General features: G+C 38.9%; 1 protein-coding gene across 4 annotated transcripts in view; it reads left to right on the forward strand.

The window, feature by feature from the left end:
- Positions 1 to 24,020, forward strand: part of LOC124709038 — a 342,602-nt gene that overhangs the window by 223,767 nt on the left and 94,815 nt on the right. For all 4 annotated transcript variants that reach the window (XM_047240687.1, XM_047240709.1, XM_047240701.1 and 1 more), the window contains exon 22: positions 6,705 to 6,847. In XM_047240687.1, coding sequence (XP_047096643.1) covers positions 6,705 to 6,847 — 143 coding nt within the window. The remainder of the gene's footprint in view (positions 1 to 6,704; positions 6,848 to 24,020) is intronic.

The following is a 24,020-nucleotide window of genomic DNA, read 5'->3' on the forward strand; positions in this document are numbered from 1 at the left end:
AATCAAAGTGTAATCACTGCTAGCATACTTTCTTTTCTACTTTTTTAAAAAATTACATATTTATGAACAAATGGAAATGTTAATTAATAAATATTGAATCATAATATATAATAAAAACATTTTTAATTATGTAACAGACATTTGAAATGCCTTTTTGCTAAATGAAGAAAATTATATACATCAGTATTACTGCTCAGTCTCTAGAAGAAATAAGTATTTTACTTCCTACTAAATATTTTGCATTCTTAAGCTAAATTTTAATTCTTCATGAATATTCTCAGTTTCATGCAAATAGCAGTTAAAATAAAAAGATTTTACTTTTATTAAATTATGATTTCATATTTGTTAATTAACAACTATATTTGTTGAACAACAATATTATTAAAAGTAAAGTTGCTACTCACCATAAAGCAGACATGCTGAGTTGCAGATAGGCACAACAAAAAGACTCTAACAATTGAAGCTTTTGGCGATTAAGGCCTTCGTCAACTGTACACACATGACTGCAGTCTCACGCAATTGAAACCACCAGTTTGTGTCTGTCATCTATTGTTGACGAAGGCATTAATGCCCAAAAGCTTTAATTGAGACAGACTTCTTGTTGTGCCTATCTGTGACTGAGCATCTCTGCTATATGGTGAGTAGCAACTTTCCTTTCCATAATATTGTTATATTTGTTCCTAAATATGGAAGTAAAAAAAAGATAACTAGCAGGACTCAAACCAGCTACTTTATGATTACAGTTTGACTGTACTACGTGCTGACCTACCAACAATTTCATTAATGATGCACAAATATTTTATACTTAACAGTACTCACAAATCTCCAAAGACCTCTTGTTTTTCAGTCTTACTGTTTCAGAAAACTGATGTTTGGGCAATGACCTCTAAATATGAAGAAAATTACTGTGTGCCACTCCAGAGGACCCCCCTTGTTAGATTGATATAACAGTGAGTGAGCTCAGTGCAACGTTTTTCTTTCCAGTCATACTAGATGGTGCCGTTAAGCTCATGTGTATGCTATCTATCTGGGGTAGAGTGCTTTACTGGGCTTAGTCAGGTTGCAGTTGGTAGCCCTTTCCTACCTGTGATCTTTGAATTGAGTTACCCAGTCAATTATAGGGAGACCTAAATTTAATGTGGGCTCCTAACCATGGTGCTACTGTGCATATTTCAGATTAATAAATCATTGTCATAACTGAAAGGAATGATAAATGACAGGAAAAAACTTAAAATCGAATTAGGATTAAACTCTGAAGCTCCATGTTTCTAGTCTGACACTAACCAATTGGACCAACAAGCCAAATTACAATCTTGATCACTTCTTTCCAGAACACTTTCCTGTACATCCTCGAAGTCTGGGTTTTTCCTAAATTGTACAATTTTCACAAATTTAAGTGTACAACAAGAGCTACACAATTTTTGAATGAATTAATGACACACCTATAGGACAGTCATAGAAGGTGAATTTTGTTCCACTGGAAATTGCTGTTTTTATGGTATAACTGATGGGAAATGTACACATGAACTTGATTTTATGATTTTTCTTAGTCTTTATAACACACGTAGAAATAATATTTAATTCAGCTGGAGAACACTGACTATCTAACCAAAAATTCCAGCAGTAAGATCCTGAAGAATCACCTGCAGAGGAAGTTTGTGGTGCTTGCACAGGTCAAAAGAAGTGCTCAGACGAAACTGGATATTTTTCACATTTTGGTGAATCTTTCAACACACACAATCAGGAAGGCAACTTCAGACGTTCTGTCTAAGGGCACAAATTATTCTGCAACACCTCAGCACATACCAGCAGGAAAGACCATACATGCCATTGAAGTGTCACTTAAGAAACTGTGTCAGATAGAAGCAGAGAAGATCTGACAGGAAATAATGAGAATACTTCACCATGCAAAGCATCGAAAGCAGAATATATCACTTGAAGAGTGAGCCACACAAAGTGGACAAAAGAATAACAAAGGTATTATAATCCTACAGATGTACAAAGGAAATACCAAAATAATAATGTACACTACAGTGCATAAGGCAAAATTAGCATGTCACCATATGACCTCTCTTACAAAGAACTAAAAAGTGACCCCACAGGGTAGATAGTGAGGGAGGCACATGCCCTAATTACAGGTTGTAGAATCAATGCTGACACAGTTAAGGGGGGTCACATCTAAAGTTCCAGTGCACCAAGAATATACGGCATACCTCAGGTACATAAGGAAGCCTTTCCTGTAAAACCAATCACTAGTGGGATCAACTAACCAACGTACTATATGACAGAACATGTAGTCCAGAAGTTAAGTCACATGGTCGGCCACATGAAGTGTTATGTTAAGGATTCCACACATTTCGATCAACTGGTATGAGAACAGCAAGTATTAGTTATGAATTTAATAGTTAGCTCTGATGTAAAATACTGTTTACCAAAGCGGCTATAGCTGAAACCCTTAGTATGCTACAGTAGCATATACCACAAGACATCTGCAGCTTGGTGCAACTGTGCTTGTCATCAAAATATTTTAGCTGGCAGGACAAATTCTGTGACCAGATAGATGGAGTGGCACTGGGTTGCCACCTTTCACCTGTAGCAACTGACTTATTCATGTAAGCATTTGAGCAGACAGTGTGAAGTTCTGTGTCACTGTGCTCATGTTGCTGGCTGAGATACATTTATGACACATTCATTGTGTGGCCACATGGGGAAGAAGAACTATGCAGATTTCGTCAGCACCTCAGTAGCCTACATAAAAATATACAGTTCACGCTAGAAATAGAAAATAATACAAAAATTCATTTCTGGATGTAACAGCAAACTAGGACACAAAGTGTTTAGGAAACTGAGACTCACCAGCAGATATATGCATGTAGATTCACATTACCATTCAGCACAAGGGAATGCTGTGCTATTTATTGCTGACAGCCCAGGCTAACCATATCGGTGATGCTCTCAAATCTCCAACATGAATTAAATGAGTTCTGGACAACATTTCATGTGAATGGATATAGCAGCAGGGTGCAGTGGAGATAAAACAGACAAAGGAACATAACTACCTCTTCTTGCTGCTCACTTACTTTACATGAGATGTGTCGTCAACTGTGTAGACAGATGCTCTTCCATGGAGAAGTTAAACTAGTGTTCCCGAACAGCAGCAGGGTCAGAGAACTGGCTTTCAAAGGATTCTTTATCTGCTCCCCACACTACAGGCATCCACAAACTTTGTTGTGTATGCAGTTAAGTTAGCATTAGTGAAACTGTGTGACTGATTAGCACTTCCATGTTGGAGTACAAACAACATGCATATGTGGGGCAGCACAACAAATAAGCTATAGCTGAACAGCTTGCTCAGCAGTTGTGGATGTAGCAGCGAAAAATAAGAGAGGCTATTGGGGGCACGTTTGCCAGCTAGCAACTCCACTTGACCCAGGTTTTAAAGTGTAAACGAGCGGCCACAAGAAAACTGCCATATGGTATCACTGTCTCTCTGCAGGAAAACACTACCCTGGTTACAAGCTACTGATTTGTTCTTTGCTACCACCCATGTTCCAGATAAGCACTGGCAATAGCTGACCTTAAGTCACTTCTTCATAGGCATCTGTACTTAAAACTGTTGACTGCCAACCCAGAGTGTGATGTCAGTACACTTCTGGCTACTGAAATAAAGCAGTATATAGGGACTCTGGCAGTATGTTGCCCTGAAGAGGACCACCACAAATACAATGTTTTACAGTGATGCAGCATAACACTGAAATTATTTTATTCAAACTTCTTTCTGTCTTGCAGTTTATTGCTACTTATGACCCATTATGTGTTGTTTTTTGTGGGGCGTTGAAAGCTTATATCAGAAAAGAAGGTTCCCCTTTTGCATTAACAACAAATATTGATAAGAGCAAAATAGATAAAAAAGTATTTTCCATGATATTGAGGATTAGCTAGTTGTATAACACTAGAGCTAGCATTGATGGGCATTTTCAAGAATAGATTATCATTCTGTCTTATATTGAACATCAGTAATTATATAGCAGCAATGGAAATTCCAGGATGGAGCAACACATAAATTAAGGGAGAAAAGGCAACCATTCACCAATAGTGGAATAATGCATGAAGCACAGAGACATGTAGCAGAAAACAGTATACCTTTTGAGCACTAGCTCCTTTTCTAGCAAAAATGCACACATTAACACACACACATGTACACCCGAAAGCATACTCCCATCTCTCAAAATACATGACCGCTCATATATTTCTTTGTGTCTGACGATGGACTGACAGCTAAAACTACTTAGGACAGTGCTTTTCAAACTTTCTTTGGTTCGTGGGTCCCTTGACCTGACCATAAATATCTGCAGCACCTTTAACACGTGACATCCGACTTGAAATGTAGGGTGAATAGACTTAAGTTGCTTCTTGATCATCAGTCGTCAAATCTCAGCACAAGATTATAAATTGTGTCTTGCGTATCTTTCTCTATATACAGGGTGTTACAAAAAAGTACGGCCAAACTTTCAGGAAACATTCCTCACACACAAATAAAGAAAAGATGTTATGTGGACATGTGTCCAGAAACGCTTAATTTCCATGTTAGAGCTCATTTTAGTTTCGTCCTTATGTACTGTACTTCCTCGATTCACTGCCATGATTTCATACGGGATACTCTACCTGTGCTGCTAGAACATGTGCCTTTACAAGTATGACACAACATGTGGTTCATGCATGATGGAGCTCCTGCACATTTCAGTCAAAGTGTTCGTACGCTTCTCAACAACAGATTCGGTGACCGATGGATTGGTAGAGGCGGACCAATTCCATGGCCTCCACGCTCTCCTGACCTCAACCCTCTTGACTTTCATTTGTGGGGGCATTTGAAAGCTCTTGTCTACGCAACCCCGGTACCAAATGTAGAGACTCTTCATGCTCGTATTGTGGACGGCTGTGATACAATACGCCATTCTCCAGGGCTGCATCAGTGCATCAGGGATTCCATGCGACGGAGGGTGGATGCATGTATCCTCACTAACGGAGAACATTTTGAACATTTCCTGTAACAAAGTGTTTGAAGTCACACTGGTACGTTCTGTTGCTGTGTGTTTCCATTCCATGATTAATGTGATTTGAAGGGAAGTAATAAAATGAGCTCTAATATGGAAAGTAAGCGTTTCCAGACACATGTCCACATAACATATTTTCTTTCTTTGTGTGTGAGGAATGTTTCCTGAAAGTTTGGCCGTACCTTTTTGTAACACGCTGTATATTTTCAATCTGAAACAATTGAAACTCCAGGATGGAATGTAACAATATTGAATTTTGACAAAGACCTTATGTGCTGAAAGCTATTATATGTTACAGTCTTTCTGTTGTGTCTACCTGCTACTCAGCATCTCCGCTACATTGTGATTAGCAACTTTCCTTTTCACAATATGGTTATAGTCCATCCTGGATTTTCCATTGTTTGATTTTTGCCTGATGGCATTTCTTCAATCCTAACCCAGTGCTGTTTTCCTTAGTTACTATTTTCTAATGCATCACTATACTCAATGTCCATCTTCCTTTCTCTTCTGTCCTATGTTTCTATTGTCACTTAACAAACCACACTGCATGCTCTACTTAACGAGCCACACTGTATCAGCCGTTTCTGCCGTGCACAACAGACGGCTATAAGACCACGCTGATTGTTGGTGTAGCACATTATAACCCACGTGACTCCCAACGATATCATTAATCCATACCTTCTAATTGATCACTCTCCCATATTTTCTTGTGTTATTTCCTACACCTTTCCGGTGCCACACGATCTTGTATCTCATCCTATGAACCCCTCCACTCGCCCCACTATTTCTCCGTTCTATCCCAGTTCGCAGCCAGTAATTCTACCTCATCCTGTCACATCTGCCCTCCCCCTTCTTCATACTTATCCACCCTCAGATCTGCTACCTACAGTAAAATATATATTTATATATTATTTATGTCTTTTCTTTGATATCGTGACTTCTAGCCAGTTTTGGTGAGTTTTCACCTTTCGCTATCGTTGACTCCCACAGACTTCATTTTCTTTCCCCCTTTTTCCTCTGTTTCATCATTCTCATGATTTTTCACACATATTTGGGTGTACATTTTCAATCTGTATTTCATGTTGATGACTGCAAAATGTTGCAAAACAGTCAGTTTCCTCTGTAAAATACTTTGAAAAATAATCACTGAGTTCAGTTAAATGAGCCACAAACACAAACTTCAGTTCTTCACTCGGTTGAAAGTTATAGTCTTTTAAACAGTGCAGAAAGCAGTGAGAACGTAATGAATACCTTTTCAACCAAATTTTTCTTCCACAATACAAGACTGACATAGTAACAACACTTACTTGCTGCCTCACTACATATCACTGCTAGAGCACATGTAGCTCTATTTCTTAAAAAGCAAATAGACCTCATTATTATTTGTGTGAAGCCGTCGTGATGCTTCTGGTGTAAGACTGCGTACAGTTCAAAAATGCTAGATTAGAGTATTACAAAAGTTTTGCTTGTTTTCATTCATAATAAATAAATATTCCACAGTGAACCAATGAAACAGCCAAATAACTCACTCCTATTTTTTCTTCTGTCCTACTGTGTTCAGTCATATATTTTTGTTTGCTTTCCTTTTTCTTTCTCCTTTTGTATTTAACTATCGATATATGCTGATAGTCCATATTCTATAATTTTTAGGTGGACAGTGAACAGGATGTGACACAGCTCAAATTGGAAAAGCTCAGTGAAGAGATTTCTCAGAGGGACAAAATGCTGCTGGAAATGAAGGAGAAACATCATATTGAATTATCACAGTTGAAGGAGAAAAACAATGCAGAAAGGTGTGTGGGATAAGTTGGTGAAACGATACTCTGTGAGAAAAGGCCATTTTCGTTCATGCTTCACTGCAAGTGTTGCTGTTGTGATTAAATATTGTACATTTATCTTCATTTGCAGGTGTTCATTTCCCCTTCTTTAGTTTTTAAATCTGCGAAGGACTTAGAAATAGACCTCTTTTCATATTCGGAATAATGATCAACTTGAGGGTCAGTCAAGAACACAACCATAATATCAGTAAAATAATGGCATCTCCACACTGTCCCTAACCTTTCTCCCACACTTGTTTCTCACACACCGTGGCAAAGGGCAGAACATAAAATTAATGTTGGAAGCGTATTAGGTGTCAACATTAGGAAGGGACTTGCACTTTCAGATGCTATGAATGATCTCTGTGCACTGTGCAAATTTACGGTTACATCTGCATCAGCACATTATGACTAGACTTTGAGTGCTTAGTTAAACAGTAACAACCAAAATTGTTTCATATTATATAATTATATATAAATTTTTTTCATAACAAAGTTAAACCAAGGCTCAGTTTGTGACTGAAGACAATCAATATTTATCCTTCAGCAGGCTGCCAGGACTAACACTGTTGGAAGTTTTCTGTTGGAGTTTGCTTCATTAGCCGTTGGTAGCCCTTGACCCTATCATGTCTGCAAGAAAGCAGGTCCCCCATATGAAGTTTAGATGGTGGACCAACACCATTGCCCAGATGATAGCTCATGGCATGGACAAGTGATAGTTGGATGTCTGGTGTGGACCAGACTGCTAGGCTTGCCTTGAGAATGGTCAGTGAAGCTTGAAAGATACTACACTCCCAACCATCCCCATATTGCCCAGAAACAAGTGGAGAGCTCTTGTAATCCATACCCAGGCAACTAGAGTGAAATTATAATGATGAACAAAGATAGGACATTTAGTATTCACTGGAATTTTTGTATACCAAACAAAGAATGTTCCCTTGCAAAGTATGAATGCAAAAGAGGTGTAAAAAAGTCAGTAATAACAGTACAATCTATTTTTATTAGCAAATTTTGTGAAGTTTTCACCTTTGAAATCATCCCTTTATTGTCTTGTAAATGCTCTTTTTATTGGTGTTTTAACTCTATCTAAAATCGGTTGCTTCAGACTTGTCTGGATGGGTTTACTGACAATACAAATTAATTTTGCGCAGAGAAAATGCACATAACACTCTAAAGTATAGACACTGTTTCTAAAATTTTGTATTTCATACAGTTGTTTCCCAGGTATTGCATGTGTTTTCCATTTCCCATGGTATCCTGCATAACAAAAAATACTGCTATTTTTATTTACTATAGAAAACAAAGTTGGGCGAAGCTTGAAACCAAGAATGTAGATATTGATGCTGCAATCAGTTTGTAAATTTTGCTAAAAACTCAAAAATAGATTTTTGGGTCATTCACTGTATTCTGCTTGTTAAATTTGTAAATGAATATTTTTAAATAACTCATCCTTCTCTTAACAATTGCCGATAAATATGAAACTTCCCGGCAGATTAAAATTGTGTGCTGGATCGAACAACTATCCTCCTAAAATCCCTGTGTGCATGCTGTTGTTCATTAAGAGAGATGGTACAATGCCTTACTCCCACCGAGTATTGTTGTAAGCTGCACAACTGATCTGCAAACTATTCCCAGTAATAACATGATGACTTTTATAATTGACAGTCAGGCAGTTTATCAATTTTAAGTACAGAGCTGGTAATTCATTCAATAAAATGTTGAGAAATGTTGCTTGTAGTGAAAAGATTACTTCAGGTATGGAAAGTAACACACACACACACACACACACACACACACACACACACACACACACACACAGAGAGAGAGAGAGAGAGAGAGAGAGAGAGAGAGAGAGATAATGCTAAAGTGTGAGAGCTGCAAAAATAATAAACTATATTATAAAACCAGCTACCAACCACTAATTTAAAGTCTTTTTCCTTTTTCAACATATTTTATTTTTCCATGCCTGTACTGGTTTTGAACTTCCATTCATAGTCAGTTGGCTGCATTATAAGATTAACTGCTAATTATTTCGTCTGCTATCGTGCCTAACATGGAAATATATTAACTGATAAATATTCAAAAGGCGTATGAAGATAAATGAAATTTGGAAATTGCATAGTGGCTGTTATCACTAGTACTTACAGTAAACATGTCTTGATAGCTTTAAAGGCTTGTGTTTTTATTGTTTTTCATGTACCATGCAGCACTATCACGGTAAACATGCCCCAGTGTTAAACAATTCTGCAAAAACACAAACTAAAAAATGGCTCACCATTAGCAATTTTCCAACAAACAACCTGATTTCATATACACACCACGTATTTATCATTTAATTATGGCTTACGAACATGTTATGGAGCATGTAAAAATATACATTGTTCAATGGTGTCAGAGATGAGGCGTAAGATATGACTTTACCGTTTATACATTTTCGGCAATAATAATTAAATGTAATTATTCTTTAAAAAATCATATGAAATAATGTGTTTGAAATAAAAATACCTCTTATACTTAACATGTGTTCCATCGATAATTTAATAAAAACCTTTGAGCGGCGTGTGTGTGTCTGTGTGTGTGTGTGTGTGTGTGTGTGTGTGGTGATAAGTTGTTGTCTTTAAACATTTCTATTTCTTCACAGATATTCATAATATTTCCCTTTTCTGCTTACCTGAAAAACTTCCAAAAATTTCTCACACATGTGACACACAAATAAATTCCATCAGGTCTAACATAAATATATGCCTCAGATGTTTCTGTTAAATTAACTATGTAACATTTGTTAAGTGTAAGAGGTATTTTTATTTAGGAAGCATTATTTCATACAATTTTTAATGAGTAACTATGTTTAATTACTTTCTGCTGCACATCGATTATTCATCTATTACTGCGTAAAATGTACCAGTGGTAAATTCATACCTTTCATCTCATCGCTGACACCAATGTAAACAATGCATACCTTTGCTTTGTAGCACCTTTGTAAAGCTATCAGTACATGTTAAACAGGTGGAGTGTGTATGAAATCAGATTGTTAATCAGATCGTTCATTGATAAAGTGCTAATGGTTAGCCATTTTTTACTTTGTGATTTCATGGAAGTGTTTATAACACTGAGGTGTGTTTACCATGATCCTTCGGACTGCTACATGGAAAATAACAAAAACGTGAACTTTTGACTCTGTTCAGAAATGTTCACTGTAAGTACTGTTGCTAAGCACCCAACACCCATCATTTACAAATTTTGTTTATATTCAGTCCCCTTATGAACATTTATCAGTTAATATATTTTCATGGCAGGGCACCATGGAAAACAAAACAATTGTCACCCAATTAGCAGTTCATCTAGTAATATGCCATGTGACTGTGAATAAAAGTTTGAAACTGGTGATGACAAGGAAAAATAAAATATTTTAAAAGGAAAGTGTTTTTAGGTTAATGGTTAGTAGCTGCTTTTATACCATAGATTAAAGTATAGCCATGGAATCCTCACGATGTCAGTTACTGAGAAAAAAGCTGAATAAAATCTCGGGACTGTAGTTAGGCAGATAGATGTGTGTGGAGTGAATAAGAGGAGAAAAGAGGCTGGGAGTGAAAGGGAATGTTAGGAGAGGTTACTGACTGCTTTGAGGGAGGCAGCAGGTGTGTGAGATAGGGAGAGGCAGCAGGTGCACAGGATGGGGGTTAGCAGAGATTGAGGCCAGGAGGGTTGTTGGAATGAAGGATGTGTTGTAAGGATAACTCCCATCTTGAACATCAAGAAAGCCGGTAACAAGCCAAAGAATTTAGATGGTACAGGTTGTGAAGCTCAATAACTCATTTTTGAGTGACTACTATCATACCAATCACTACAATCTGTAACAACCAAAATGAACCTACAAGTCAGAATTCTGTTGAAACTGTACAAGTAATTAAAAGAGTTGTCAGATACTTGCCCACCAGCTGGCAGATGCAAATTCTCAACATTAAATCCAAATGCTCCAGACAAACCCTCAAATTCCTGGCACAAGTCCTGCCCCTCCACTAAGTAAAACAAATTCAGTGCAAAATGAACAATGGTTTCATTGTTTCTTTTCTTTATTCATATTGTGTTATAATCATAAATTCTGCAGCTGCCAGCTGAGCGCACCTTGTCTACTCTTTGGCCAGTGCCACTTCTCTGTGAGCTTCAGATTTGCTATAACCTCTTATTTCTGTAGAGTATGGGGTCATCCACCGATCACTGGACGCTCTGTACTTGCTTCCACATGCCAACAAATTAAAACAATTCCAGTTCCTTCCTTTTATTCAGGTGCAGGTTGTTTCTACCCAGAACTCTGAACTGCAGCAACTTAATGAAACATTTAGATAAGACTGCATAGGTGCTACGAGTTTAGATTTCATCACCTCTGCAACAAATTTTGTATTGAAGTTGTTAAGTCTTCAACTATGTCTAACTTTCAACAATGAATAGAAAGTGCTTTTTATTTTAAGAACAGTTATATTGCATCTCCAGACACCATTACATGATGTTGAGAAACATTGGGTGTATGTAAAGTTTCAGTTTGTACATTCAAATCTGACAGTATGTGAATGAATGGGTGAAACATTTTACAGTTCTGAGGACTTCTTTTGTTCACTTACTCAATGGCACATCTTGCTATGCGAAGTGGGGACACCTAAATCGTGGAACAAACATAAAGCCCCACAGGTACCCCAACTTCTGACAGTACTGCAAACCTCATCCAACCTGGAAGATGCAAAGAGTCCATCCGTATCATGACTCATGCAAAAAAAAAAAAAAAGCCTCCAAATAATTCTCTATTCATAACTATTTAACTAGTAAATGGATTCAACCACTGCGACCATCATTTATTGGCTAGGTAGACATAGGGGTAACATGACTCTAAAGGGGTGATACGTTACACCACAGTACATTAGACAGTAAGCTTTTAATAATTGGGACAGTTCCCAAAATTTTTCTACTGTCACAACTAGGTCTTGAACCTGTGACCTGTAACTTTCGTGAGCAAGAGTTCTATCAGCTAAGGTATCTAAGCGTGACCCATGCTCACAGCTGTATTTTCACTAGATTGCTGTACTGTTTGAGCTATCCAAGCACTACTTAAGATCTGCTCTCACAGCTTTACTTCTGCCAGTACTAGCATAGGGAAGGCTGTGAGGGCAGGTTGTGAGTCATGTTTGGATATCTCAGTAGGTAGAGCACTGGGCTGCAAAAGGCAAAAGTCCCATGTTCAAGTCCTGGTTCGCCTCAGATTAACCCGACAGGAAGTTTCAAATCAGCCACACTCTGTTTCCGAGTAAAAATTCATTTGGGATCAAATATATAAGTTGCAGCTTTCACTTAGTTGATTACATTAAATTTACATAACCTTTTGTTTCTTACTGCTGTTCCTATTACACAGTTAGCAATTTAAAAACAAGCAACAAACAATTGTCACAAATAGTTTGAAGTAGCTTTATTTTCTCCATATAACTATAGAAAAGTAACCAATTTTCAGCTACTAGTATTGTGGAACATCTAGTGAAGCCCAAATTATAAAGAGAATGTACGTAAGAAAACCTCTTAAAAATAAAGAGTGCACCTATGATAAATGCAACAGTGTATTAGTGCATTTATAAGGTATACTCTGGTGCCATGTCATCTGTGGGCGGCTGAATGGTCTCTATAAGATATGCAGCGTATTGCTATAGGGGACGCAGCAGTGGAGACTTTCATATTAGAACAAACAAACATACACTTTTATTTGCCACCCAGTTTACAATGTTGTCATCCACAGCAAGCAACTGCTTTGTACATGCTACTTTGCTTTGGAGTGTGTGTAGCTCATTGTTTTCTTATTTTCAAATAAGTGAAGAAATTAATCCTGTTCCATTATTAATGGAATGGATCGGCCATCACTATGATCATTTGTCAGTTCTGCATTTGCAGGAAAACCGAACACACATATAAAGTTGGCTGCCCTGTGAGTAGGGTGTGGGATTTGGTCCGCCACACTGCTTCTCAATTCTTGGGCAGTCAAATTTCATGTTTGTTTACACTTGTGGTCAACTGCCATGTTACAATGTCCATACTTACAGTGACCAAAAAACAAAACTGATTATGCCGAGGAGAAAATCCTACTGCTTCTCAACAGAATTTTTTCTTTGTTGAAAGATTAAACACATAATAAAAGCAGAAAACAAGCAAAATTTGTTTCAGAAAAAGAAAACTTATGAAGTTTTTGCAATAATTATTTCACTCAAAATAGGTGCTATATTTTTATTATATGTGATAATGCATTTGGCAGTCTTTTGTGGCCAATGTCATTAAAATGTAGGCCAATTATTTTTAAATGCTACTGCCTTCATTCTTGGGCTTGTTTTTATTCCATCAGATTCACTTAAACACTTGAAGAGACCATATTACATTTTACACTCCAATTTTCAAAAATATCTTTCCCATCCTTGTTGCCCACTCTTTTTTAACAACTGTTACTCAGTTCATTTAATTTTATATAATGTTGCGTTTTTAGATAAACCAGTGACATCATGTTGAAGTGTCTTACATCTCCACAATTTATGTAACAGTAATAATGAAATTAATATTAAGATACAGCCTAAAATTCAGTCACCACTTGAAATTATTTTTCCCATGAATTTCAAGTGGTATTGTATCATCCAGTTTCTTTCATCATAATATAACACACGAGTGCTGTATTATGGTATTTTCTATTTTTCATAAAACACTTCATTATGAATTATGGTGGTGGTGGTGGTCATTTTCAGTATGAAGACTGATATGATGCAACTCTCCAAGCTATTATATTCTGTGAAAACCTTTTCCTCTCCGAATTACTACTGAAACCTACATCCTTTTGAACCCACTAATTCTTTTCAGCCATTGGTCTCCCACTGCAACTTTTACACCCCACAATTCCCTCCAATACTAATTTAATTATAACGTGCTGTCTCAGAATGTGTCCTATCAACAAAACCCTTCTTTTAGTGTAAATTTGTGCTACAAATTATTTTTCTCCCCAGTTTTATTCTGTACCTCTTCATTATGTGATCTACCATGTAATCTTCAGCATTCTTATGTAGCAAAGATTTCAAAAGCTTCTGTTCTCTTCTTGTCTGAACTCTTTATTGTCCACTTTTCACGCCTTTACAAAGCTGCACTCCATACAAATGTCTTCAGAATAGACTATTAACATTTAAATTTATAGTCAATGTTAACAAAGTTCTCTTTTACAGGAAGCCTTTTCTTGCCATTGCTAGTCTGCATTTTATAACCATCATCAGTTATTTTACTGCCCAAATAGCAAAATTCATGTACTACTTTCAGTGTCTCATTTTCTATTCTCATTCTTTTAGCACCTCCTGATTTAATGTGACTACTTTACATTACCCTTGCTTTTGCTTTGCTTTTGTTGATGTTCAACTTATATCCTCCTGCCAGGGCACTGTCTATTCTGTTCAACTGCTCTTCCAAGTCCTTTGCTGTCTCTGACATAGCTACAATGTCTTTTAGAAACCTCAAAAGTTTTTATTTCTTCTACATGAACTTTAATTCCATCTCCAAATATTTTCTTTGGTTTCCTTTACTGTTTGGCTCAGTATACAGTTTGAATAACCTCAGGCATAGGCTACAACCCTGCCTCACTTCCTTCTCAACAACTGCTTCCCCTTTCATGCTCTTTCTCTTTAATTTCAAAGGGTGTGCATTGTCAAGAGCTTTCTTTAAGTTTGCAAATGCTATAAATGTAGGTTTGCATTTGAAACCTACCTTCCAAGAAATGTCATTGGATCAGTGTTGCCTCGTATGTTCTTAAACTTCTCCAGAACCCAAACTATCTTCCCAAAGGTTGGCTTCTACCATATTTTCCATTTTAAACTGATAGTTTGGTAATATTCACACCTGCCATTTGAATTATTACATTTTTCTTGAAGTCTGGTAGTGGAAAAGTTTCATTATGTTTGGCTCTCCCAGTTATATTAGTAATTCTAAGGAAATGTTGTCTACTCCACAGGCCTTGTGTCAACTTTAGGCACACGTGTTCTGTCAGATTCCTCTTGCCGCATCATATCTCCCATCTCATCTTCATCTGCTTTCTCTTCACTTTCTGTAGTATTGCCTTCTGGTTCATTTCCCCTGTACAGCCCCGCCTTCCACATTTCAGCTGTCTCCAAAGGAATTGCAGGTGGTGGGGTGTTAGCGCAGGGGTGAGGAGCTTTTAGAGGTGCCCCCCCTTTTGAATGAATCAAAAACTATGGTTTCTAGCGAAAATGTTTCCTCATACAGAATTAAACTACATCACATTTCTTACAAAAATTGTGTTATTAATTTTTTTCTGTAGAACTAGTAGTACCTGCATTGGACCAAATGAGAAAATCACCCTTATTTAATAGTGTTTAATGGTATAAAATTAAGGTTTGTTGTTGTGTGAAGTACTTTAAGAACAAATATTAAAATTGTGTACTACATCTAAGTACAGTGCAGCCACATTATGGGATGAATTTTGTTCTGGAGGTGTAACATGTTGGAGATGTGGGGGGGGATATAGAATTGTAGTGGAAGGTTGTGAATTTCCTTCCTTCATAAGTTCGCAAACTGATAAGTGAACAGGTCATTCCACACTCTGTTTACTCCACTGCGTCTCAAGAAGTAACTGCGAGGCTTTTCACAAAATTATACCAATGCTCACAGTGTGCAGTGTGTAGATGTGCTTGGGGGTGGGGGTTGTTTTCCACAGAGTGCATTAACATTACAAGGAGTAAAGATATGAGTTACTAATAATACTAATTCAAGAAATATATATGGACAAGAGTCTTCATCTGCACACTCTTGCACTTTGCTAGAGGGTAAATTTATCTTAGTCATCCTATACAGCACCTGTAGCATTCTTCTGGGAAAGGCAGCTTCCCCCAAACACAAATGCTGCTTGCTTTTCAGTTTACAGGCGAGCCTTATCTCCCAGCGTTTCCTGTCCAGTTCTCTTATGTGAGTAGGCAAAACATCTTCACTGAGATCATGTTTATATGGGGGAGTTATTTTCAGTTTATTAAATGAGTATTATTTGCTGTTGCTAAGCGAGATTCTATGTAAAATACATTCCAAAGGCACTTTACTGTTGTCTATCATAGACAGCTGATTTTTAAGCTGTGTGATTGTGCAGTAGTCACTTGCTGGTGCATTAATGAATGGCCAGAAACATGCAGAACTTAACTTTATCATTCATTTATCATTCCTTGCACTGTGAAAATTATACCAGACAGTGATAATGGAGACAATGAGATGGACATTGTTGAACTGAACAGTGTGTTACTCTTGGGACAGGCTCTTCAGTATGGTTAATAGCTGACAGCTCCAGCTGTTAATGTTTTTTTACATAATAGCTCACTTAACAACAGTAAATAGTAAACTGAAACTAACTTCACTATATAAACATGAGTTAAGTTATTTTGTCTACTAACATAAGAGAGCTGGACAGAAAATACTGGGGAGTTAACAGTCTGTCTGTAACCTGAAAAGTGACCAGTGCTCATGATGTGGGAAATTGTCTTTTCCAGAGGAACACTACAGCTGCTGTACAGGATGACTAAGAATCAATTTCACCTCTAGCTCTGTAGAACAAGCAGCAGCTTTATTCATCCATAGATCTCTTTTTACAAGGATATAGGACATGTCAAACTATTTACAAGTTTAGACCAATTTAAAATAAGCTAATTCATATATACATACATTTACAGACTTCTAGTTAGAGACAATCATCAGATTTACTCCTGGTATACAATACTTTTTTAACAAATAACTTATCAAATAATGTAATGCCACACTGTTAACTCATATCTCACCTTCAGCACTGTACGCAGTATACACACATTGTTTCATAACACCTCACTCCACACACACACACACACACACACACACACACACACACACACACACACACACACTGGTGATCTGTGGGCTATTTTCTGAAGGGTAAGTTGTTCTAGAAAAGGGGAAAAAGAAGGAAAAAAACATAGTGTAAAGGTGTTATGTGGAATGATGGATGTTTCATAATTATTATTGCTATTTACTTCTATATATATATATATATATATATATATATACCGAACAAAAGCGCTGGCAGGTCGATAGACACACAAACAAACACAAACACACACACAAAATTCAAGCTTTCGCAACAAACTGTTGCCTCATCAGGAAAGAGGGAAGGAGAGGGGAAGACGAAAGGAAGTGGGTTTTAAGGGAGAGGGTAAGGAGTCATTCCAATCCCGGGAGCGGAAAGACTTACCTTAGGGGGAAAAAAGGACAGGTATACACTCGCACACACACACATATCCATCCACACATACAGACACAAGCAGACATATTTAAAGACAAAGAGTTTGGGCAGAGATGTCAGTCGAGGCAGAAGTGTGGAGGCAAAGAAGTTGTTGAAAGACAGGTGAGGTATGAGTGGCGGCAACTTGAAATTAGCGGAGATTGAGGCCTGGCGGATGACGAGAAGAGAGGATATACTGAAGGGCAAGTTCCCATCTCCGGAGTTCGGATAGGTTGGTGTTGGTGGGAAGTATCCAGATAACCCGGACGGTGTAACACTGTGCCAAGATGTGCTGGCTGTGCACCAAGGCATGTTTAGCCACAGGGTGATCCTCATTACCAACAAACACTGTCTGCCTGTGTCCATTCATGCGAATGGACAGTTTGTTGCTGGTCATTCCCACATAGAATGCATCACAGTGTAGGCAGGTCAGTTGGTAAATCACGTGGGTGCTTTCACACGTGGCTCTGCCTCTGATCGTGTACACCTTCCGGGTTACAGGACTGGAGTAGGTGGTGGTGGGAGGGTGCATGGGACAGGTTTTGCATCGGGGGCGGTTACAAGGATAGGAGCCAGAGGGTAGGGAAGGTGGTTTGGGGATTTCATAGGGATGAACTAACAGGTTACGAAGGTTAGGTGGACGGCGGAAAGACACTCTTGGTGGAGTGGGGAGGATTTCATGAAGGATGGATCTCATTTCAGGGCAGGATTTGAGGAAGTCGTATCCCTGCTGGAGAGCCACATTCAGAGTCTGGTCCAGTCCCGGAAAGTATCCTGTCACAAGTGGGGCACTTTTGTGGTTCTTCTGTAGGGGATTCTGGGTTTGAGGGGACGAGGAAGTGGCTCTGGTTATTTGCTTCTGTACCAGGTCGGGAGGGTAGTTGCGGGATGCGAAAGCTGTTTTCAGGTTGTTGGTGTAATGATTCAGGGATTCCGGACTGGAGCAGATTCGTTTGCCACGAAGACCTAGGCTGTAGGGAAGGGACCGTTTGATGTGGAATGGGTGGCAGCTGTCATAATGGAGGTACTGTTGCTTGTTGGTGGGTTTGATGTGGACGGACGTGTGAAGTTGGCCATTGGACAGGTGGAGGTCAACGTCAAGGAAAGTGGCATGGGATTTGGAGTAGGACCAGGTGAAACTGATGGAACCAAAGGAGTTGAGGTTGGAGAGGAAGTTCTGGAGTTCTTCTTCACTGTGAGTCCAGATCATGAAGATGTCATCAATAAATCTGTACCAAACTTTGGGTTGGCAGACTTGGGTAACCAAGAAGGCTTCCTCTAAGCGACCCATGAATAGGTTGGCGTACGAGGGGGCCATCCTGGTGCCCATGGCTGTTCCCTTTAATTGTTGGTATGTCTGGCCCTCAAAAGTGAAGAAGTTGTGGGTCAGGATGAAGCTGGCTAAGGTGATGAGGAAAGAGGTTTTAGGTAGGGTGGCAGGTGATCGGCGTGAAAGGAAATGCTCCATCGCAGCGAGGCCCTGGACGTGCGGAATATTTGTGTATAAGGACGTGGCATCAATGGTTACAAGGATGGTTTCCGGGGGTAACAGATTGGGTAAGGATTCCAGGCGTTCAAGGAAGTGGTTGGTGTCCTTGATGAAGGATGGGAGACTGCATGTAATGGGTTGAAGGTGTTGATCTACGTAGGCAGAGATGTGTTCTGTGGGGGCTTGGTAACCAGCTACAATGGGGCGGCCGGGATGATTGGGTTTGTGGATTTTAGGAAGAAGGTAGAAGGTAGGGGTGCGGGGTGTCGGTGGGGTCAGGAGGTTGATGGAGTCAGGTGAAAGGTTTTGCAGGGGGCCTAAGGTTCTGAGGATTCCTTGAAGCTCCGCCTGGACATCGGGAATGGGGTTACCTTGGCAAACTTTGTATGTGGTGTTGTCTGAAAGCTGACGCAGTCCCTCAGCCACATACTCCCGACGATCAAGTACCACGGTCGTGGAACCCTTGTCCGCCGGAAGAATGACGATGGATCGGTCAGCCTTCAGATCACGGATAGCCTGGGCTTCAGCAGTGGTGATGTTGGGTGTAGGATTAAGGTTTTTTAAGAAGGATTGAGATGCAAGGCTGGAAGTCAGAAATTCCTGGAAGGTTTGGAGAGGGTGATTTTGAGGAAGAGGAGGTGGGTCCCGCTGTGACGGAGGACGGAACTGTTCCAGGCAGGGTTCAATTTGGATGGTGTCTTGAGGAGTCGGATCATTAGGAGTAGGATTAGGATCATTTTTCTTCGTGGCAAAGTGATACTTCCAGCAGAGAGTACGGGTGTAGGACAGTAAATCTTTGACGAGGGCTGTTTGGTTGAATCTGGGAGTGGGGCTGAAGGTGAGGCCTTTGGATAGGACAGAGGTTTCGGATTGGGAGAGAGGTTTGGAGGAAAGGTTAACTACTGAATTAGGGTGTTGTGGTTCCAGATTGTGTTGATCGGAATTTTGAGGTTTTGGAGGGAGTGGAGCTGGAAGTGGGAGATAACAAACTGTCCATTCGCATGAATGGACACAGGCAGACAGTGTTTGTTGGTAATGAGGATCACCCTGTGGCTAAACATGCCTTGGTGCACAGCCAGCACATCTTGGCACAGTGTTACACCGTCCGGGTTATCTGGATACTTCCCACCAACACCAACCTATCCGAACTCCGGAGATGGGAACTTGCCCTTCAGTATATCCTCTCTTCTCGTCATCCGCCAGGCCTCAATCTCCGCTAATTTCAAGTTGCCGCCACTCATACCTCACCTGTCTTTCAACAACTTCTTTGCCTCCACACTTCTGCCTCGACTGACATCTCTGCCCAAACTCTTTGTCTTTAAATATGTCTGCTTGTGTCTGTATGTGTGGATGGATATGTGTGTGTGTGCGAGTGTATACCTGTCCTTTTTTCCCCCTAAGGTAAGTCTTTCCGCTCCCGGGATTGGAATGACTCCTTACCCTCTCCCTTAAAACCCACTTCCTTTCGTCTTCCCCTCTCCTTCCCTCTTTCCTGATGAGGCAACAGTTTGTTGCGAAAGCTTGAATTTTGTGTGTGTGTTTGTGTTTGTTTGTGTGTCTATCGACCTGCCAGCGCTTTTGTTCGGTAAGTCACCTCATCTTTGTTTTTATATATAATTTTTCCCACGTGGAATGTTTCCTTCCATTATATATATATATATATATATATATATATATATATATATATATATATATATTTTTTTTAACCAAACCCCTACTCTGTTTTATCTAAGTAATCCTTCAATGTATGAAATGTATTGCATAACAGGTACTTTTTAGCTGCCTTTTTAAATAAGTGTATTTTTGCAATTTCTTTTATCTCTTTTGGTAATTTTTTGTACAGTTTTATTCCTTGGTAGAAAATGCTGTTTTGAGTTTTATGTTTATTTTTTCTTGGCAAATGTAAGTTGTGTCTAGCTCTTGTTCCATGGTCATGGATAGAACTCTTTGTGCAGTAATTACCAATGTTATTTTTGATGTGTACAACTGACTGGTAAATGTATTCATACGGAGCAGTTAATGAGCTCAACTACCATTTTTGGTTATGATTCTTATGGCTGTGCTCTGGAGTTTGAAAATTGTGTTCATAATTTGTGCATTTGTTCCCCAAAAAAGAATGCCATAGCTAAGCACTGAGTGTACATATGAATAGTATGTAACTAAAAGACACTACATGTTACACATTGATGATAGGATTCTAAGGGCATAACATGCTGATGACATTCTGTTTGCAAATACCTTTGTGTGGTCACACCACTTCAACTGAGAATCAGTATTCATTCCTAGAATTTTTGCAATTGTTACACAGTCTATAGAGGTGCCATCTATGTTTAATTTAACATTGTCATTTTCCCTCTTCAAACTGAAATTCATGGCATTAGTTTTCTTTATGTTCAATGTCACTTTATTGCTTATTGACCAATCGTAAACTTCCTTGAGAGCTTCATTTGCTTTTTGAGAATGGTGACAGCAGGGAAATGGGCCAGTAATTTTCTATATCTTCTACATTACCTTTCTTAAGCAAAGGTTCAACTCTTGCCTCTTTTAACTGCTCTGGAAATGTCCCTGAAGTGAAGGATTCATTTATTATATTTGTTAAGGGGTCTTGTATAATCTCTAAGCATTGTTTCAGTACACACATTGGTAATAAATCTAAGTCTGCTGACTTTTTATTTTTTAGTGTTTGAACAGTTTTATTGACTTCATTCTCTGCAGTTGGAAGTAATATCATTGTATTTAGTGCAGCATTATTTACAGGTATTATACTTGTTTTGGGGAATTTTTGCTGTAATTTCTCTGCAATTTTTGAAAAATGCTCATTTACATAGTAAGTATTGTGGATCATTTATTACCTTATCCCCCTCCCTTAGCAGTATGTTATTTTGCATTTTTTTACCTCTCCCCATTTTCTTTTTTATAACATCCCAGACTGCTTTGCTTTTATTCTCTGCATTATATATTACTTTCTCATTAAATGACCTTTTTGAAGTAATCAGCATCTTCCTATAGATCTTTTTGCATCTGTGATAGAAATTTAAAAATTCTGGATCATTCCAACTCATTTTCATGGAACTGGGTATTTAAGTGTTTGGGAGAACTTCTTAATAGCTGCTGTTATCCATAAGTTTTTGTGAGATGTTGATACAGACATGCACACTTTTGGAAATGCCATTTCAAAGTTCAATTTAAATAATGTGGAGAATTTAGAGAATTTCTTATTCACATTGGTTTCCTTATACACTTCATCCCAGCTTTGTTTTGCTGGTTCCTTTGAAAAATCTTGTATTTTGATTTCTGATAGATGTCATTTGTAGGCTTGTAGTTCAGGGAATGATTCGATGCCTGATTTTACTGTTGTAATTTGAGAGAGATGGTCTGATAGTCCAAGATCTTTTACAGCTACATCACATTTTTCCCTATCCATGTTTGTGGCCACATTGTCAGTAACTGATGCAGTCGTTGTAGTAACCCTTATTGCACAATTGATGAATAGGGACATGCCAAAACTTTGAAGGCTATTTATATATTTATGAGGGTGCTGCTGGATTCATTTGTGATATTAGTGTTGATGTTAATGTCCCCACACAGAATTATGTTGACCTTTGTACTTGAGACTGTATCTAGAACTTCTGTTAATTTATTGAAAAAGTGTCCACACTACCACTGGGAGATCTGTACACACATAAAATGATTAATTTCTTGGTGATATCAAGCCCTGTTAAACCAATAGCTGATATTTCAAAGTGTTTGTCTTCACTTGTTGTACTGAGGTCATGTTTCGATTTGAACTGTGTTCCTTTTCTGATATAAATGCATGATCCTTCACCCCTTGAAGTAGTTCTGCAGTAAGAGTTTGCCCTTTCATACGATGATAACACTATGTGTTGAATTTATTTCTCTCTACACCAGTGCTCAGACACACAAACTACGATGCAGTTCAAAGATTGGAGCTCAACTTCTAATAGTTGTATTTTATTTTTTATTGATTGCATGTTTTGATGGAGGATTGTGAAGTCTGTCAAATGCCCCATGTTATTCTTTCCAATTGTTTGTTTTTCTTTGTGACATCTGGTATGTGTGATATTTGGAGTGTTAAAGTCTGTCTTGTGAGTGATTGTTTCAGTATTTCTTTAAAGTGCTGGATATATTCTTTAGGCAGGTGAACCTGTTGTCTGGATTTATCCTAAGAAAGTCTTGCTTTTTCCTACCCATGACAACAGGTATTTGACCATGTGTGGCCCGAGACCCACCCCCAATACTTTCATGAATCACCTGTACCAATCTTCCCTTCCAGTCCTGCTTAAGTGTAGGCCACGCCTAGTGAAACCACATCTGTCGATAGTCCCAAGGGCACCATAGAAACATGAGCAAAGTTGGCTGCCCTCAGAGCCATCTGTAATCCCACAGTGATTCGCCTCACAGCTCCATCAAGGTGTGGCCGATCATGACGCCCAAACAGATCAACAAAGTGTATGTTGGTGCCATGAGTCAGAGAAGCTATCTTGTGCCGGTCATCACCTATACCATATGCCCCATCCCTGTCCAAATTGTTTCCCGCCCCACCCACTGTTACTACATGGTCCTCTTTTGTAAAGTCCTTACATAAAGACCCTGCATAAAGCCCTGCATTTGGCTTGAAGATAGTGGTGGCCTGGTACACTGCTCCTAAACTTTTCTCTAACTGAGGGCCTACACCTTGCCCATGGCTACTACCTAGCAGCAGCACTTTTTTCTTCCTAACACTTTGTACACTCCTAGGCTTCTTGGCCTCATTCTACCTGAGGCTCTTCTCCACTTAACTCTGTACGTGGTAGATAACTGTTTTTGGTGTTGATGATAAAACTGTCAGAACGTGTTCTCTTTCTTCCTGTCCTCCTGCTAGCTGCCAGTTCTCAACCACCTCCACACCCCCCCCCCTCCCACCTCCCTTGATCCTTATCAGTTCCTTCCTTTCTTCCTCCAACTGTGCCTGAAGGGCACAGATTTTCCTTTCCTGTTCCCCAGTCAAAATGTTCCTACTGCATACTCTGCAGTTCCAGGAGAGGGCCTCTTCTGTTCTCCCAACATTCTCCCCACTCCACCCCTCACCCCACCCCCAACCTCACCCACACCCTCACCCCCTATGAAAATATTTCCTACAAGATTGGCAACAAATCCCTTTGCTCAGTATCTTATAACAGCTCCCACATTTCTCACTCGTGGTCAGTTTCGAAAGAATAATTAAATTTAAAGAATGTCTTAAATTTTCTAAGGACGCACAGTACATTGCCAGTAATTGATGAGGCACTCTATGGAGGCTCAGTATAACGTAGTGAAACACCCAGCAATTTCTCCCTGTGACATAATGGGAT

The sequence above is a fragment of the Schistocerca piceifrons genome, chromosome 1 (genome assembly GCF_021461385.2).
Source record: "Schistocerca piceifrons isolate TAMUIC-IGC-003096 chromosome 1, iqSchPice1.1, whole genome shotgun sequence".
NCBI lineage: Eukaryota > Metazoa > Arthropoda > Insecta > Orthoptera > Acrididae > Schistocerca > Schistocerca piceifrons.